Source organism: Cornus florida, unplaced genomic scaffold (genome assembly GCF_030987335.1).
Source record: "Cornus florida cultivar Cherokee Brave unplaced genomic scaffold, ASM3098733v1 CherokeeBrave_3.0.0_Hap2_Chr09, whole genome shotgun sequence".
Taxonomy (NCBI): domain Eukaryota; kingdom Viridiplantae; phylum Streptophyta; class Magnoliopsida; order Cornales; family Cornaceae; genus Cornus; species Cornus florida.
This window is the reverse complement of record NW_026775579.1, coordinates 96,961,928-96,980,453: the sequence shown is the minus strand read 5'-3', so window position 1 is coordinate 96,980,453 and position 18,526 is coordinate 96,961,928. Positions and strand designations below refer to the sequence as shown.

The window sequence follows — 18,526 nt, the reverse complement described above, 5'->3', positions numbered from 1 at the left end:
CCCTTAACACTCTGACACATGAGATAAAATGACTAAAATGCCCTGACTTATCAATTAACCTATTGGAAAGTTGGAATTACCCATTATTAATATACCAAATTAACATATATGGGACACAGAATTCATATATATATATATAAAAGGGTAAAGTGCAATAAAACCCCTCAACCATACCCAAATGAGCACAAAACCCCTGAGTTTCTAAAGTAGCATAAAACCATCAAAACTATGTTGTTCAGCTGACGTGATGGATTATTTCTCATTGTGTCAAAAAAATAAATTAATTAATTAATTAATTATTCTCATTAAATGACCCAAAAGCCTTTATGAGAGTTAAAAGACTATAACAACCTTTTGGGTATGTTTGGATTGAGAGATTTGGAGGGATATTGAGAGAAAAGAAAAGAAAGGATAATGTAAATTGTGTTTGTGCTGGTTAAAATGAGAGAAAATAAATGATAGGGAGAGATAGGTCCTCCTTATCTCTCATTTTCTCTCTCCAAAAATGAGAAGATAGAAAGAGAATGGATAGTGTTTACGTAGTATTTTTATAATTATGAAACTGCCCTCAACAATTAAAAAGAGTAAATTATTATTCCACCCACATCTTATCTATTTTAAAAGATATGATAGTAATTTAATTATTCTATTTTCTCTTTTTTTCTTCCCTCTATCATATCCAAATAAGAATAGAAATTATTGTTATCATTTCTTTTCTCCCCTAACTAATATTATTCTTTCTTTTTATTTTATTTTCTTTTCTCTCCTAGTATCCAAAAGCACCCTTTGTCTATATATTATTGGCAAGCGAAGATTCAGGTGACGACGATGCAATGCTTGGTGATGAGAAACTGACGATCCGGAATGATGACGCGATTCCGGCGAATGCCACGTTGAAGCTGGTGGTTTGTTGTGTTGGTGGTGAGATGGGTTAGGACTTTTAAGGTGTGCGATTGGGAACTAATTGTGGTTGGCGGCTAGACACGATGATTCAGGCGAATGGTGTAAAGTTTGGTTGGGTTCTGATGGGAGTACTGGTTTAGTGTGGGAGATGATTGTGAGTCGTATGCAGCGGAATGTATTTTAATAAAGTATTAGATTTTGTAAAACAGATCTGTGTCGTTACCAACTTTACTTATTTTAGCAGTTAAACAATTAATCGCATGCAGTAAAATAAACCAAAGTATAAAGTTAGAGATGACATCAGGATTTTAGCAAGGAAACCACAGTTAATAAAATACGTCAATTGTTATGGGAAAAACCTTATGGACTTGTGCAGTCTAAAGTAAACCAATCCACTATATTTGAAACAAAGTATACCGAATTTTAACTTTGGCTCACACCCTATCGTTCTACCCAACACCAATCGCTAACGATTTTCTGATTTTGCGACTCCTCGTCCAACAGCAACTTGACCTCAGGCTTACACTTAATATTTCTAGAAGAGTAGCAGGTAGATCAGACAGCACTCCATGAATGTTCCAACCCTTCCAAAGTGTGACTGCGTTTACTTCTGTTCTTCAACTGTCTGAATGATATAGAACTAGATCTGTTTCGTCTGATCGATGTTAATACAACTGTATGATCACGATCAGGATTTAAACACCATAATTCTAAACTCACTATGTGTTTATGTTCTAGAAAGATGATAGAAAAATTAGCTCTGATTTTTTACAAAAATAATCTTCCTAAGGCTTTTAAGAATAATGAATTTGTAGATCAAAAGCCGTGAATAAACCAATATATATGATGTGGTTTATATAGAGTTTAGAATGACCTAATCCTTCTGAAAATAAGGTAAAATTAGTGCATAGGATTTAGTATTATTCTAGACCAACTGGGAAACAATTCAGGATAAGGAAACTGAAGTTGTATAGTGAACAGGACTTTTTGAACCTGTTCGATAAATCTTGAACCAGTTCAAGATAGACAGAATGTAAAATCTCGACCCTGCTGAAGTTGAACCTGTTTGATAAATCTTGAACCCGTTTAAGATGAACCTGTTCGATTATCCTCGAACCAGTTCAAGATTGACAGAATGTAAAAACTTGTTCCGAACAAAATCGAAAGTGTATAATGTGTCCAACCTCATTTAGAATCCTTCCTATGTGGTGTTCTTACCTTTTTCTTCAAAAATCTTCATTCGATTATCCTCGAACCAGTTCAAGATTGACAGAATGTAAAAACTTGTTCCGAACAAAATCGAAAGTGTATAATGTGTCCAACCTCGTTTAGAATCCTTCCTATGTGGTGTTCTTACCTTTTTCTTCAAAAATCTTCAAGTATGGTAAGTTTGAACTCCTTCCCAGTTCTGTAGTCCATGTCGAAGTAGAACAAATAATTTGAATTACAACTCAACTTGAACTTATTATGTCTACAATAATTGTCAAAAATAAATTAATATCTCACAATGATAGTATCAATAATTGGAAATTTTGTGCTGAAATTTTGTAGTGAAATGGGTCGGGTTCTATGTGCTTCACCAACGCATCGGTGAGCTTGACATTGTCTTCTTGGACCACCTCGGCGCAGGCCATCAAGCTGTGGACAAGTCGGACTCTGGACTCATACAAATCCAGAGCACCACCTGCAGCCGTGGCTCCATTGCGGCAACTCCAATTTTGGGAACCGGTGGTACAGGCGGCAGAATTCCCAACCCCAATCACAAGCAAATCAAATTGCAAAATTCTCAACCCCTTACCAAACCCAATCACAAGAACTTATTTGAAAACCCAATCGCAAGCAAACCCAATCACAAAACCCCAAGAATATTTTGTCACCGATCACCAAGCAAAATCCAATCGCAAGTAGACCCAATCATCGGATTGATTTTTACTGTCTCCATTAGAATCTGTCACCATGGCACTTGTATATATACACATGGTTGTGATAAAGGCTTAGATGGCGGTGTAGATCTTGGTGCAGAGAGATGTTGATGGAGATCTTGGTGTAGAGAGATGGTGGTGTTGGCAGTCCATGGTGGAGATTAGGGAAGAAGAAGAAATAATATATACATATGTATGTAATGTTGGTTTTGAAAAAAAATAAAATAATAATAAAATAAAGGTGATGCTTTGTGATAACGTTGCTGACGATTTCAACAGTTTGATATGCGATAAGGTGGTTATGCTGTAGTAGTCGTTGAGATTGCCAGCTGCCACATCATTTACTTGAATGAGTAAGTTTCAAAACGACGGGTTAAAAAAGTCTTTTAATTTTTTCGACATTCTCCGTCCTAAAACTTAGGGTGCGTTTGGATCTGTTTTGTTTTTGACAATTGGATATCAAAAACATAAAAACGGCCTTTGGTAATGTCATGCGTTCTAAGACATTCGAAAACAAAACACGTTTGGAAAGTTCATTTTGTTGTCAAAAATTCTGAATCAATAACAGGATACATGTTTGATAAAGACTGTTTTGTTTTTATTTTTAATAATTAAATATATATAAATACAATTATAAGTTTATATGTAATAGTCTATTTTTTTTTTTATGATTTGAGATAATTTATTAAAATAAAAAAAAAAATTTCTTGACCTGTTGGTTGATTCAGGTTAAAGCAAATGAATTAATATTACATGATTAATATGAAATTAACTAAAATAATTATATAAATACAAATTAAACGGACACTGACATAAAGGACTCATTTTCCAACTCAATGGTAGAATTGTGGTTTTTTTTTTTTTTTTTTTTCCCTGAAATTGTGGTGTTTAAAACCTGTCTTTTTGAGTTGTTTGGTCAGAGAAAATTTTAAAATTTTATAGTAGTAATATTGGTCAACAAATGAAATATATGTCCCAAGACATTTGCGCTGTCACTCATCTGTTAAAAAATTTATAGTCAACAAACTTTCAAAGTAGTGGCAAATTGTATACCCACAACAAATCAAATGAGTCAATCAGATGGTAGAAAAGTTGAACACTTGATGTATATCGGACTAAGTGATGGTGTTCTAGGAATGTACAACTTATTTCCTCCTCTTATTGCAACTAGGCTCTCCCTGTGGACAAAGTGCTTACAAAACCAGTCTTATGCGAGGCTGTGCATGGCGTCCGCCCTTGTCCTGCTTACATCTTGCCTCTTATTCATGACATTCAGAATCTGTTACAAGCTCTTGCATATGAAATTAAAATTCCACTAAACTACAAGACCACTGAGTTCTCACAGTTAATTAAAATACCACTAAAGTACTTGACATGACACAGCAGAATATATATATATATATATATATCTCCTTTTGATCATGTCAGTTTATTGCACAGATAAAAATGGAACTGTTCTTTCATAAGTAACAATTATAATACACAACTTACAGCAGCAGCAATCTGTCAAGGTCTTAAAAGAAAATAACTTCCTATAATTTACAATTTCTCTACATCATCACTATACAATTTCTCTACATCATCAGTATACAATTTCTCAAACCCAGCACAAGCCTCGGGGGTGTCTTCTTCACAAGGCGGAACAAGCTGCCAAAAGAGAGTGTTGATATTTGTCCCATTCCTTCAAAAGAGAGTGTTGATATTTGTCCCATTCCTTCAATATAGTCAAGTTGTGACAACAGCTAAGTAAGTGATATAAACAAGTTTTGGAAGTCATAGATTGAAGCTGCATTACAGGCATGTGAACCAAATGCAAGGAGAAAATATAACATTTAAGTTAGAATGCACACCTGAAGCATTTTTATCCAATATGATTTCTGCACTCTAAGCTCCTTGCACAACCTTTAGATATCAGGAAAACCTTCCTACATGGACAAAAACAACTGTGTGTACTCAACACCAAACAAGAAAGATTGCTGTGTGTACTCAAAAAACAGCTCACATTTGGTATGTATAAATAAACAATTGTGTTCTAACCTATTTTACATGGACTTCAGTACGTGCCCAATCTTAATTGGATATCAAATGAAGCACAAAGATATCAGCTTAATTGAACTGTGGGTTGAAAAACAATTAAATAAGAAGACAGAGAGCATAACAAAGTCAGTTAAGGCTCATAAGCATACCATGTAGAATAGTTTGATTGAGAAGTTCACCATAGACAGTAAAAGAATTGAGATCATTAAAAACTCTAAGTGGAAACAGCCTGATTATACTTTGAGTGTAAATGACCTCATGCACAACCAAACACATGAAGAAGATTAGAGAAAAATAAATTAACACATGATAGGAATGAAGCAAGATGTAGTAAGGAAGATGTAGGTAACCTTTTTTCAGGCTAAGTTGCATATTTGAGTGTAAATGACCTCATGCACAACCAAACACATGAAAGATTAGAGAGAAATAAAATAACACATGGTAGGAATGAAGCAAGATGTAGTAAGCAAGATATAACTAACCTTTTTTTAGGCTAAGTTGCAAATTTGAGTGTAAATGACCTCATGCACAACCAAACACATGAAGAGGATTAGAGAGAAATAAAATAACACATGGTAGGAATGAAACAAGATGTAGTAAGCAAGACATAGCTAACCTTTTTTCAGGCTAAGTTGCAAATTTGAGTGTAAATACCCTTGAGCTCACTCCCAAAATGCCACATAAGATAACACAACAGCAAGTAATACGCAGTTGAAAATATAACATTTGTAGTCTCAGCAACAAGGTCATCCAAATATAGAAAATTAAGTATATATTACATAATGAAACACAGGAAATTAACTAAATACCTATGACATGTCATATATTACAGGAGATGGAAGTTTATCTAACTTCATCTTTCAATAACAACGATAATAAGCAAGAAGAAGACAATCACAATAAACATGATTGTGATAGTAAGATATCCACAACCTAAGAAGAGCATGTACTTCTATCTACATTGTTCATTTTGAATCATTGTAATGACTCTGTCCAAGTCAAATTGAACTTGTTCTTCAACTTGTGCACCTTAGTGCAACTCATCCACCCATATAAATGCATTCATATGTGACCACAAAAAATATAAATTATACAATTAGGAAACAGTAATAGAAATAACACCTAAAAGATTAAAGCCATACCTCCCGAGCTGGACACCTATAGAATTGTCGACCATAATTTTATGGAGTTCCAGCCCTATAAAGATGCATGGGACCTCTACCACATGCATATTGTGGTCGCTCACCTTCAAGCCTATACATAAGTGCGCCTATAAGTACTAAAGCATTTAATATTTGATGTCCTAATATAATTAGTTATTACAGTTATCCATATTGTATGCGTGTGAGTTTAATTTACGCACTATAATTAATTATTACAGTTATCCATATTGTATGCATGTCAGTTAAAATCCTACACTCTATTACACACTATTATAATTAGTGATTATAGTGCTCCCAAATTAGGTTCGCAATACGATCATGATAAATATCCATCTGTCGCATCTGTGTATTAGTAGCACTGACAACCTTAACAATGTCATCCACATCAGATTCATTTTGTGAAGTAGAAGATTCAGGGGTTTCAGCATCAAAAATTTCATCAGATTCACCTTGGGATCTTATGAAATTATGCAATGTACAACAAACAATGACAATAAGAACTTCAGTGTCAAAGTGATAAGGGGGCATTTGCTTTAATATAGGGAATCTTATCTTTACCAACCCAAAACATCGCTATATGATATTCCTCAATGACGAGTGCCTAAAATTATACAACTCTTCTCTACCGCGTGGTCCTCTAGTATGTCTACAATATTCCTGCATGTGGTAACGTTGACCCCGGAAATGGGCCAAAAACCCTGATTGATTGGCGTACCCAGAGTCCACCAAATAAAACTTACATGTCATGTTTAGTATTAAAATTAACGTATTTTTAATGTTAAATATAAATATGGAAAGGTAATTTTCTTACCTTCGGGTGGTAATGGAAAATTCAAATCCTCATTCTGAATGCACTCATTTAAAATCTTAGAATCATTAGCAGACCCTTCCCACTCTACTAGAATGTATGTGAATTTCATATCAAAAGAACACACGTCTATGACATTTTGGGTCGTATCACCCTTTCTACCACAAAGGGTTTTTGTTAGTCAAGTGGCACTACAGTATGGATATGAGTACCATCTATGGCTCCTACACAATTCTTAAAGTATGAGTAAAACTTTGGACTGTTTTTTTTATCTATTTAGGAATTTCATTCAAATCTGAGGGAATAATAATCTTAGTCCCTAACTCATAAATTAACTTTAAGACAACATGAAAGTGATATGAAATTATGGATGTAGAATGTTAGAATCTTTCAGCAATGACACGATTCCTTTCATTGTGAGATACGGTAAGTAGGAAAATTGCAACTTGTTCTTCTACTATTACAAATGTAAAATCTTTCAATACTAACAATATCAACTCACGACACAAAGCCCTAAAGGTATTGGGGTACATCCGAAAATTTTCATAACACCTATCTTCATGTCCATTTAAAATCTTGAATACGTAATCTTCCCCTTTTAACATGGAATCCCTACAACGTTGCTTATCAAAATGTTTATGATAGTACTCATATACGGCTGTGATCAAAACAAGAATTTTCTCCTCATCATCATCATCATACATGGTTGATATTGTCTTTATATCTATATCTACTATCCTATTTAAGAATAAACAGAAGCAATTATTGTAATAAAAATTAAACAACTTTATGATATAAGGAAAATGGAAAAATATATAACAAATAATACAGTTATTCATCAATAATACAAAAATGATAAAAGACATACCAAATCATACAATTGTCCAACAATAATGTAAAAGTAATAGATATAGAACATAAATAGTCATCTAGCATTAATTTAAAAGTAGTAAATATAGGAATTAAATACAGTCTTCCAACAGTAATGTAAAAGCAGTAGATAAAGAAAATTAAATACAGTCATTCAACAGTAATGTAAAAGGAGTTATAAAACAGTCATCTAAAAGCACATAAAAGTAAGATAACGAACATATCACAGAGGCTGATTCATCACCCACCCAACCTTCTTCTCATTAGGAATATGAAGAAATATGTCCCTCCACACCTTGTCCTCACCAAACATCCTTATGATCTTAGCATAATGGGTATTATCAATCCTTATTAATGTGTTGACGATCCTAAGGCATTCCTCAAGCTAGGGATCAATTTCTTTTTCTTTTTCTTTTTTACTGGGAGATGTCACTTCAGGCATTTCTTTAACACGGGATGCTTGACAACTAAAAGATTCTGCTATGACTTTGGCAATTTTATCGGCTTTTGTGTTCCCAATATCAATCAAACATGCCATCACTTGAGACATTATGGAGGAAAAACTTTCTTTCTTAGGTTTCTTAGCTACAGGTTTGGGAGTAGGACTAAGGTCAATAGGTCATTCTACATTAGATCATTCTACATCAGTCATGTCCGCATTGCCCTCAATGTTACGAATTGCAGCTTCATGTGTTGCCACTTGAGACATTGTTAGCACTTGGTGAGGTTTGGGTGCTTTTGTAGAAGGATGAACATGCTGACCAGTAGTATGTATATCCCCAAAAATTTTTACACCCCTGTTTTTTTTATTTTTCTACCATACTTGAGAACCTACACGTTATTAGCTTACAATTATTGTTCATCAAACCTTTTTAATACTAAATCACTAATTACTAACTGTATGTATGGTAAATAGACACATATTGAAATACTAACCTTGCACAATCAAACCCATCTTTCAGCTTCCAACTCAATCATTCCAGTTTCATTGTTGTACCCTACACCAGTCTCAAGTAATATTTGTTTGCAATCTTTGTATAGTGCTCTGATTGTGTTGAATTTTTGTCTATATTGGTCCTTCATGTACTTCTTTCCAGTTTCCACCAACATTGCGTCCACAATATGTGTCCACCTAATTGGATTAAAAGTCGTGCTTATATGATTTCCTTTTCCAACCTCTTCCTCCATCAAGAGCATAAATTTCTCTTGATGGGCATCACACCAAACAACGGCATCAGCCTGTTCAATAACTACAACGTCCTCACCATTCTCACCATTAAGAGAATAAATGTCTCTTGATGGGTATTGCTCAACATTGTCATTGTTCATGTCCATCTGATTATTATTAAGTAAATTTAACAGTTTAGTAAATTGTTTATAAAATTTTCAATTTAAAGTGAAAATTCAATTAAATTTATAATTTCAAGAAATTAATATAGTAATCACGATCCAAACCTACGTTGGTCTTAAATTTTCTACCTTGAAATTACACACAAGAGAATCTCAAGAAAAATAATATATGTCGAAATATATATATATATATATATATATATATATATATTTATTTATTTATATATAAAACTTAGATACATGCATCAATTCGGGAGTAGCACCATACCACAATTTTTTTTTGAATATTTAGCAATTTAGGATTGCGGCTGAATGCTACAGTGTAGAAATTAGTAAAGCTTAATCAGAAGAGAGTCACTGTGAATCTCTGTGATTTCTTTCCATTAACCTATTGGTGGAAAATTCATAAAAGACAATGATGAAAATTAAATAGGATTAACAAAAGATTTCTTGACAAGAATTTGAAGAAGACCTTTACTGACATTTGATTTTTCATATTTTAATTATTCAATTTTACAAGTCTCCAGGCACGGATTTCATTCATATTCACTGATGAATATATTAATTGATAAAATTATACATATATGGAGTATTGTATACTTTCTCAGGACCTTGAATCCTGACACGCAAACGCACCCTTAATGTTATAATTCTCTATAAATAACAACAAAAAAAAAAGGAAAAACAGAACATAGTTGCGTCAAGGTAGGTAGTGAGAGAAGTAAGGGGTACGTTGTAAATTATGTTTCCAGTTTCCACCAACTAATTTTTTTGATTTCTGATTTTCATATCTCTGAAAATTAATTAAATTAAATTTATAATTTCAAGAAATTTATTTCTGATTCTAAAAAGAAAAAAAAAAAATCCCACATAGATCTAAGAATCGAGAATACATACACTTTTGTGCAAATAAATAGAGTCCTAATTAGGGTTAGGGTTTGGTAGTAGCGTTACCTGCAGCGACTTCAAAGACCTGCTTGCACAAAAGCCTCAAACTACCTCGCACAACGACTGAACTGAAGGGTTGAAGTTGAAACCCCAAATCCGCGTTAGACAGATGCGCGAAAACAGAGAGAAATGAGACAACAGAAAGGTATGAAAGACAAAACTGATTTTACAACTAAAAACTCTCGAGGAACAGCTTACACAATGACTAAACTGAAGGGTTGAAGTTGAAACCCCAAAATCGCGTCAGAGAGAAATCAGACAATAGATAGGTACGAGAGCCACAACTAATGTTGGATCTACAAACTCTTAAAAAACAGCTCGCACAACGTTTGTATATCAAGGGTTGAAGTGAATCGCCCCAAATCGCCTCTCAGATACATGCGGGAGAAGAGAAAAAAACGAGAGACCAAATGCCCTAAAATGAGAAAAAATTATTTATATACCAGATATCAGCGCTACAGTGTTTGATATTACTTGATACCAGCGCTACAGTGTTTAGCCAAGTCTGATATCGCCGCTACAGTGTAAAATCAGCCAATATCACCAAATTGTCGATATGGGTTTTGGCCCAAATCTGGTAATGTTTTGACACTATTCAATACCACATCAGCCCACTCCAAACATGATATTGGCCCAAAATACAAAACCAAAACATCAAAATAATATCATAGGTAGGGGCTTGGGGCTGGCATCTAATCGGCTAGTGTTCGACTCCTACCAAGCCTTCCAATTTCTCCGACTTACCCGGTGTATCCTTGGGGTAAGGCTCGAAGGGACCCTGCCTAGGTGATTTCCTGGTGCTAACTAAAAAAAAAAAAATCATATTTGGGCTTCCAAACATGCCCTTAGCCAATTTAATAGTTGGAGGGGTTTTTTTTTGTACTTGAGAGGGTTAGTTGCACTTTGGTACAGTTGAGGGGGTTTTAATGCACTTTACCTTATATATATATATATATATGTTGAGGGGGTTTTAATGCACTTTACCTTATATATATATATATATGAGTTAATTACAGTGACACCCCTTGAAGTTTGTCTTATTGACACATATATAAGTTAGTTATTTTTTGAACAGTGACACCCTCTGTCAGATACAGAATCCAAACACAACCTTAAATAATATGAAATGTCTTATTTGCCCTTTAATAAAAATATTCATTTTTCATTTAAAATATCAGCCCTTTTTAAATGACGAAATTACCCTTTAGAAATATTAAACACTTGTTATTTTTACAGCTATCCACCACTAATTCACCTTATTATCACTTTTCTCTCTAGAATTCGCAGGCTTTAACCCTTTCATCTTTGCAACACCATTTAGGCTATGTTTGGTACGGTGGGTTTGAAGGGGGAGGATAACATTAGTTATAAGGGAAAGGAAATGGAAGGGAAGGAAATGATAATTTTAATCTCCTATCATGTTTGGTTGATTAATGAATGGAAAAGAAAGGGAAGAATAATAATCATATTTGAGAAAAGAAAGGAAAGGAAATGAAAAAGAATTATTTTAATAAATTTACAATTATGCCCTTTTATAATTTAAAAGATATATTGAAGATGCAAGAAACTCCTTCTATTCTTTCTCTCTCTAGAATTCTTACACCTCCACCCGAATCAAGATCCCCCTCCTCTTCATTCCAACTCCTATTTATAGATACTTACCAGATATTTACAAGATATTTACAAGATATTTACTAATTGCTGGACCTGGGCCTATTCCTCAGTAAGCCCTGGTCACTCTTAATGGGCTTACTCCCGCTCGGCCCATATGGCAGTGTCTTTTTATGGGCTGACCCAGCTGTTCGGACTGAAGGTTGTGTTTTGCGAGTCGGACCTGGCCCATGTCATCCAGGGCCTCCTCAACTGCCCCCATAATTGCCCCTTATTTAATAAGGGGTAATTATTGATGGCGTCTCATCATGACGCTGACGGCTCGAGATAACCACGTGGGGGAGCGAACGGTCAGATCCAGAATCAATGTTCCGGGGTTCGAGGGATTTCTTGCCTTCCCGACGCTTCGGCCCTCGGGCCCCCTTGCCTATATAATGCTCTCGAATTCCACTTCACTTCCCTTTACCGTCTCCATCATCAGCCAAATCTCCCTCTTTCTAGAACTGTGCTAAGCCTTTTCCGGTGAAATCCTTCGAGAGTCATTCTCCCAGCGATCTTGCAGTCCTCCGAGGTTAGTTTCGTTCTTTTTACTTTCGGCAGGCTTCCATTTTCCCTCTTTTAGATTCTTCTTGCACTTCCACCATGGTTGTAGATCTGGGTGTTCTTCGTATGAGACTTAGACTTCCTGACAACATCGTAGTTAGGGTTTGCCCCCAAGACGTTAATATTACGACCGGCGCCGGCCTCCTGCCCGGCGAAGTCTTATTCACAAACCTTCAACTGAATGTTGTTAGGTTCCCTCTGCGCCCTTTCTTTAGTTACGTCTTCAACAGATTGGGGATATCCCCTCTGCAGGTCAACCCCAACTTCTTTAGGATCATATCTGTTATGCTCTTATTGATGCGTGACAGAAATCTGGACCTTGACCTCATAGACCTCCTTCTGTGCTATAAGGTCAGTAAGATCCGTACTAACGAGCCCTTCTACCACCTCTACCCGTTCGAGAAGATGTCCATATGCACTGACACAATAAAATCTGAAAAGGGTTGGAGGGATAGCATAGTGGGTATTAGTGGGGCTTGGTCTTCGCCGGCTGCAGAGGATTACCCAATCCCGAGCGCCTTTGGTGTCTGCTCTGTCTCCTCCTATAAAAAATTCAAATCCCATAAACACGACTGCCCCTGTGAAACATGCGTTCCTCGTTTTTGCACTTACTTATGCCGCTCCTTGGGAATACCTTGTGATGACTTGAGCTACAGTGTTTGCAGGGATAGGATTAACTACTTGAAGAGATATGTTCTGAACGATATTCCTTCCTGCTCAGATCTCCTCACTTCAGACAACCTCTTTGCGCTCTCATCACTCGGCTACAATATGAGCAGACTGCAGATTCCCTCTTTTGGCAGGAGGAAAAATACTCCCCCAGTCATTCCTGCTGCTGGGGCGACCTCCTCTCCAGCGTCGGCTTCTTCTTCAGCCACCATATCTGACACTGTCCCGAGCGCAGTGGCTACTAACCCTGCTGCCAGCGCCCCTGCGGCCAACCAGAACGCGCCCTCCCCAGCTACCATAGCTCCTGCTGCTGCGGGGGGCGGTCGGGACAAAGAGCGAGGCAAAAGGCCTCATCCTGACAGTGAAATCGACCCTGAGGAGGAGCCTCTTATTAGAAGGACCCGAGTCTCTGGGCCGGGTACTCTCTTGCACCGAGCGATCAGAGCTCCTTCTCACTCTGGGCCTCCTGCAGCTGGTGGCTCTGCTTCTGCTTCAGGCCCCCCTTCTATCCCCAGCTTGCCGCCATGGGCCCCTCGGTACACTCGAACGGATGGGACGTTCGTGAAACCGAACGAGACCATGCTGAAGGATGGCCAGACTGCTATGGCCTACTACAGGAGCATGTGGACTCCGAAGGACATTGAGGCGGCAAAGGGCCTTTCCCAGAAGGACGTGTTCAGTCGCTTTCCCCAATCTGCTATGGAGGTGACTTTTATTTTCTAACTCATGAATTCTCTTATATTACTTGGTCTTGCCTTCTCCCGTTCTGACTATTGGTTTAACCGTTCTTATTGTGCACCTATGCAGACATTGTTTGGGATGATGGCCATGCAGAAGCAGGTGGAAATGGGGAACGCCAGGGCCCGAAAGTATTCTGACAGCCTGGAGGTGGCTAATAAAGAGAACGACCTCCTTGCCATGAAGAATACCGAGGTGCTGGTTCGGCTTGACAAAGCCGAGCAAGAGAGAGATGTCCTGAAAAAGGAGAATGATTCCCTTCAGGATGAGAAGGACGCCCTCCAGCTCGAGAAGAGCGTCTGGCAGACTGAGCAGGAATCACTCAGAGAAGAGAAGGCAGAACTCCAACGTCTTCTAGCTGATGAACAGTCTGCTCGGATGGCTTTTGAAAAAAGAGCTCTGGACGAGCGTACCGCTCTGATCGACGCTATCAGCAGAGTGGGTGGTGGGATGCTGGCCCTTCATGCTCGGTTCTCCAGGGTCGGTGCTCTTCGGTATGCTCAAGGATTCCGGGAAGGCTTCGCCGACCGGGTTCCGGATGAGGGACAGACCAGCTCCACTCCGGATGAGGTAGACAAGGATCTGGGGATCGAGCCTCTGGGGGTCTATGTCGACCCAGAACCCACCGAAGCGGAGCGTATATTTGATGAGTGCCAGGACATCGCATCCTCAAGGATCATCACAGCTCCTCCTACCGCTCTGCCACTGACCGCTCCCCAATCGTCAACCGTGGCTCCCTCTGTAGCCACTGCTGACGCTGAACCCCAGCCGAACGACTCAGTTATTCACCTGGATTCCCCACCTCATGAAGGTGAGGCGGCTGATGGGGCCGAGGAGGCGAGTCGGCAGGACCAGGATGCTGTTGGTACTGAGGCGTCTAGCTAGGGCTCCTTCGAATTCTTCCAGTTCATATCTTCTTGTAATGATGGACACCTCTCTTTTGTAAACTAAATGTTCAATATTAATGAAATGGCCGAACTCTTTTTCTCTATGTGTTGTGCTCTGTTCAACTTATCTTCAGTACATATATATCTTTTCTCTCTTTTTCTTTTTACATTAGTTTTGCTGTGTGTTTGTACGGCAAGTGCCTGGCGCTCGGCTAGAATGCCACTTGCCACTTGGCTTTAAATTTTTAGCAAGTGTCTGGCGTTCGGCTTATAGTGTCAGCTGCCACTTATCTTGCTTAAGTGCCTGGCGCTCGGCTAGAATGCCACTTGCCACTTGGCTTTCAATTTTTAGCAAGTGTCTGGCGTTCGGCTTATAGTGCCAGCTGCCACCTATCTTGCTTAAGTGCCTGGCGCTCGGCTAGAATGCCACTTGCCACTTGGCTTTCAATTTTTAGCAAGTGTCTGGCGTTCGGCTTATAGTGCCAGCTGCCACTTATCTTGCTTAAGTGCCTGGCGCTCGGCTAGAATGCCACTTGCCACTTGGCTTTCAATTTTTAGCAAGTGTCTGGCGTTCGGCTTATAGTGCCAGCTGCCACTTATCTTGCTTAAGTGCCTGGCGCTCGGCTAGAATGCCACTTGCCACTTGGCTTTAAATTTTTAGCAAGTGTCTAGCGTTCGGCTTATAGTGCCAGCTGCCACTTATCTTGCTTAAGTGCCTGGCGCTCGGCTAGAATGCCACTTGCCACTTGGCTTTAAATTTTTAGCAAGTGTCTGGCGTTCGGCTTATAGTGCCAGCTGCCACTTATCTTGCTTAAGTGCCTGGCGCTCGGCTAGAATGCCACTTGCCACTTGGCTTTAAATTTTTATAGTAGACCATTGGAAAAGAAAATTCTTCTCTTCTTTTTTTGTAAATTCCGGTAACTTGCTCATTCATATGTATTTGATTAACAACAAATAACATCCAATTAAAACCAGAACTTAGCTTCTATTGATAGTACCTCTTCAGAGACGTGGCGTTCCAGGGCTTGCTGACCAACTTTCCCGCCATGGTTTCCAACGTATATGCCCCTTTGCCAATGACTTCTGCAATTCTGTATGGGCCTTCCCAGGGTGGCATCATTTTTTTGACCATCCCCACCTTTCTTTTCAGAACCAGATCGCCCGGGGCAAAATCCCTGTGTTTTACTCTCTTATTGTGACTATTCGCCAGCACTTGCTGATACGATGCTAGCCTTATAGCCGCTGCGTCCCTCCTTTCGTCTATCATGTCGAGGTTCAATCTTAACATCTTGTCGTTCTGATCTCGACTCCATGCTAAGCTTCTGATAGTGGGGACTAAATGCTCAACCGGTATAACTGCTTCGGTACCATACGCCATCGCGAACGGGCTCTCCCCAGTCGGCCGCCTTGGGGTGGTTCTGTAAGCCCATAGAACGTTCGGGAGTTCATCCAACCACTTCCCCTTATGATCTTCCAGCTTCTTCTTAATGCAGGCGAAAATGGTTCTGTTTGTGATTTCTGCTTGTCCGTTAGCCTGAGGATGACTTACTGCAGCCAACTTCTGGTTGATTCCATACTCCTCCAGCAGCTTTCTTACTTGCCTGCTGTCGAGGTTTGTGCCATTGTCCATGACTATTGTTCTGGGAACACCGAAGCGGCAGATAATGTTGTTCCAGATAAATCGTCTCACCTGAGTCTGAGTCACGCTAGGATACGGTTCTGCCTCCACCCATTTAGTGAAATAATCCGTGGCCAGTAACACATACTTGTTCTGAGCTCTTGCAGTTGGCAGAGGACCGACCACATCCATCCCCCATTGCGCGAAAGGCCACGGCGAGGCCATTACGTGCAATTCTTCAGGTGGTTGGTGGATCATTGGTCCATATCGTTGGCACTTATCGCACCTTCGAGAGAACTCCTCCGCATCTCTTGACATGTTTGGCCAAAAATACCCTTGTGTCATTGCTTTATGCGCTAACGATCTTCCCCCAGAATGATTGCCACACACACCCTCATGAATAGCTCGCAATACCTGCTGCGATTCCGCGGGGGTGACACATTTCAAGTACGGGCCAGAATAGGACCTTCTGTACAGCTGGTTCCGCACGATGGCGTACTTGGCAGCATTCTTTTTGAGTTTCCTAGCTTCATCCCTTTGCATAGGCAAAATGCCATCTCGAATATAGGTAATGATTGGGTCAATCCAACTCGGTTCATACGGTATGACGTTGACTTGCCAAGGGTCCGAGACCATCGGTTCTTCGAAAATGGACGGCTGGGTCACTATTCCCACTGGAATCACCCTCGCCAATGTTTCACCGCAACTTGAAGCACTGCATGCTAAACGGTCTGCATCTGCATTCTGTTCCCTCGGCAACTGTATGAATTCAATCTTTGCAAAGTCCTTGGCTCTACGCAGAACGGCAGAACGGTATGCCCCCATCATGTCATCCTTGGTTGCGTACTCACCATTTACCTGCCGAACAATCAGCTGCGAGTCACTATACACTGTCAAACTTTTGATCTGTAGCTCTTTGGCCAACTTTAATCCATTTAGCAACGCCTCGTATTCCGCTTCATTATTGGTGGCTCGGAACTCAAGTCTGAGTGCTTGGCTCAAGGAAGTACCCTCTGGGGTTTGCAGTTTGATCCCAATCCCAGCCCCCGTCTGGTTAGAGGAGCCATCCACAAAAAGTTTCCAAGAGCCGCTTCTAAGGTCCTCTTCCGCATCTTCGGCATCACATTCTAGTAGGAAATCGGCCACCGCTTGCCCTTTAATAGCTGTTCTCGGCTCGTACGTTATGTCAAATGAACTCAACTCTATGGCCCACTTTGTCATTCTGCCCGAGAGCTCTGGCTTGTGCATGAGCGTTCTGATTGGGAAAGTTGTTAGAACAGCTATGGGGTGGGATTCAAAATAATGCCTTAACTTTCTTTTTGCATTTACAAGTGCAAGTACCACCCGTTCGGCCTTTGAGTATCTTTTTTCTGCCTCCATCAGTGTTTTGCTTACATAAAATACTGGGTATTGCACCCCTTCCTTGCAACGAATCAGAACGGCACTCGTCGCGACACCAGATACTCCAAGATATAGAAATAACTTTTCTTCCGGTTCTGGGGCTGACAGGACTGGCGGATTCTGCATATATTGCTTCAAATGAGTCAATGCCTGTCGTTGCTCATCCCCCCAGACCTGCCTTCCATGGCTCCGAATCGTGTCAAAGAATGGTTTGCAGTGGTCTGACAACTTTGAAATAAATCGACTTAATGCAGCTATTCGTCCTGTTAGGGCTTGCACCTCTCTGATCGTCTTTGGCTCGGCATTCTTAATCAAAGCCTCTGCTTGAGCGGGGCTAACTTCGATGCCCCTGCGGTTGACCACGTGTCCCAGAAACTGCCCGGAACTCACACCGAACGAGCACTTGGTCGGATTGAGCCTCATCCCATATCGCTTTAGTACATCAAATACCTCTTGCAGATGCTTCAGATGATCATCCTTTTTCCTACTTTTCACCACCATGTCATCAATATAGGCTTCGACAATCTTACCCATTTGATTCTTAAAAACTTTGCTGACAAGTCGTTGATAAGTTGCTCCCGCATTCTTTAATCCAAAAGGCATAACCTTGTAGCAGTACGTTCCTCGCTCGGTGACAAAAGAAGTTTTTTCTTCATCTGCGGGGTCCATAGGAATCTGATTATAACCTGAATATGCGTCCAGAAAGGTTAAACGCTCATACCCCGTGGTGGCATCCACCATTTGATCAATCTTAGGCAACGGGAAACTGTCCTTCGGGCAGGCTTTGTTTAAATTGGTGAAATCAATGCATACGCGCCATTTCCCATTTTTCTTCTGCACCACAACGACGTTGGACAACCACTCAGGGTAGTGCACCTCTCTGATAAATCCCGCATCAAGCAGCCTATCAACTTCTTCCGTTATGATCTGATTACGTTCTGGAGCAAATCTTCGCTGCTTCTGTTTCACTGGTTTGAAATTAGGATTGACATTCAGGG

General features: G+C 39.5%; 1 protein-coding gene and 1 long non-coding RNA gene across 3 annotated transcripts; one reads left to right on the top strand and one right to left on the bottom strand.

The window, feature by feature from the left end:
• Positions 1 to 4,268: 4,268 nt before the first annotated feature.
• Positions 4,269 to 10,428, bottom strand: LOC132275481 (uncharacterized). 2 transcript variants are annotated; one of them, XR_009470640.1, is made up of 5 exons: positions 10,200 to 10,428; positions 10,008 to 10,069; positions 4,863 to 6,116; positions 4,676 to 4,750; positions 4,269 to 4,539 (listed from the first exon to the last, which is right to left on the bottom strand). It is a non-coding gene; the product is annotated as an uncharacterized LOC132275481 (long non-coding RNA). The 2 variants fall into 2 exon arrangements; XR_009470639.1 differs by having other exon boundaries at positions 4,676 to 6,116.
• A 3,066-nt stretch (positions 10,429 to 13,494) lies between these two features.
• Positions 13,495 to 14,756, top strand: LOC132275480 (uncharacterized). Its single transcript, XM_059776995.1, has 2 exons — positions 13,495 to 13,589; positions 13,692 to 14,756. The coding sequence occupies exons 1-2, from the start codon at positions 13,506 to 13,508 to the stop codon at positions 14,505 to 14,507; spliced, it is 900 nt and encodes a 299-aa protein (XP_059632978.1). The 5' UTR covers positions 13,495 to 13,505; the 3' UTR covers positions 14,508 to 14,756.
• The last annotated feature ends 3,770 nt before the right edge of the window (positions 14,757 to 18,526 follow it).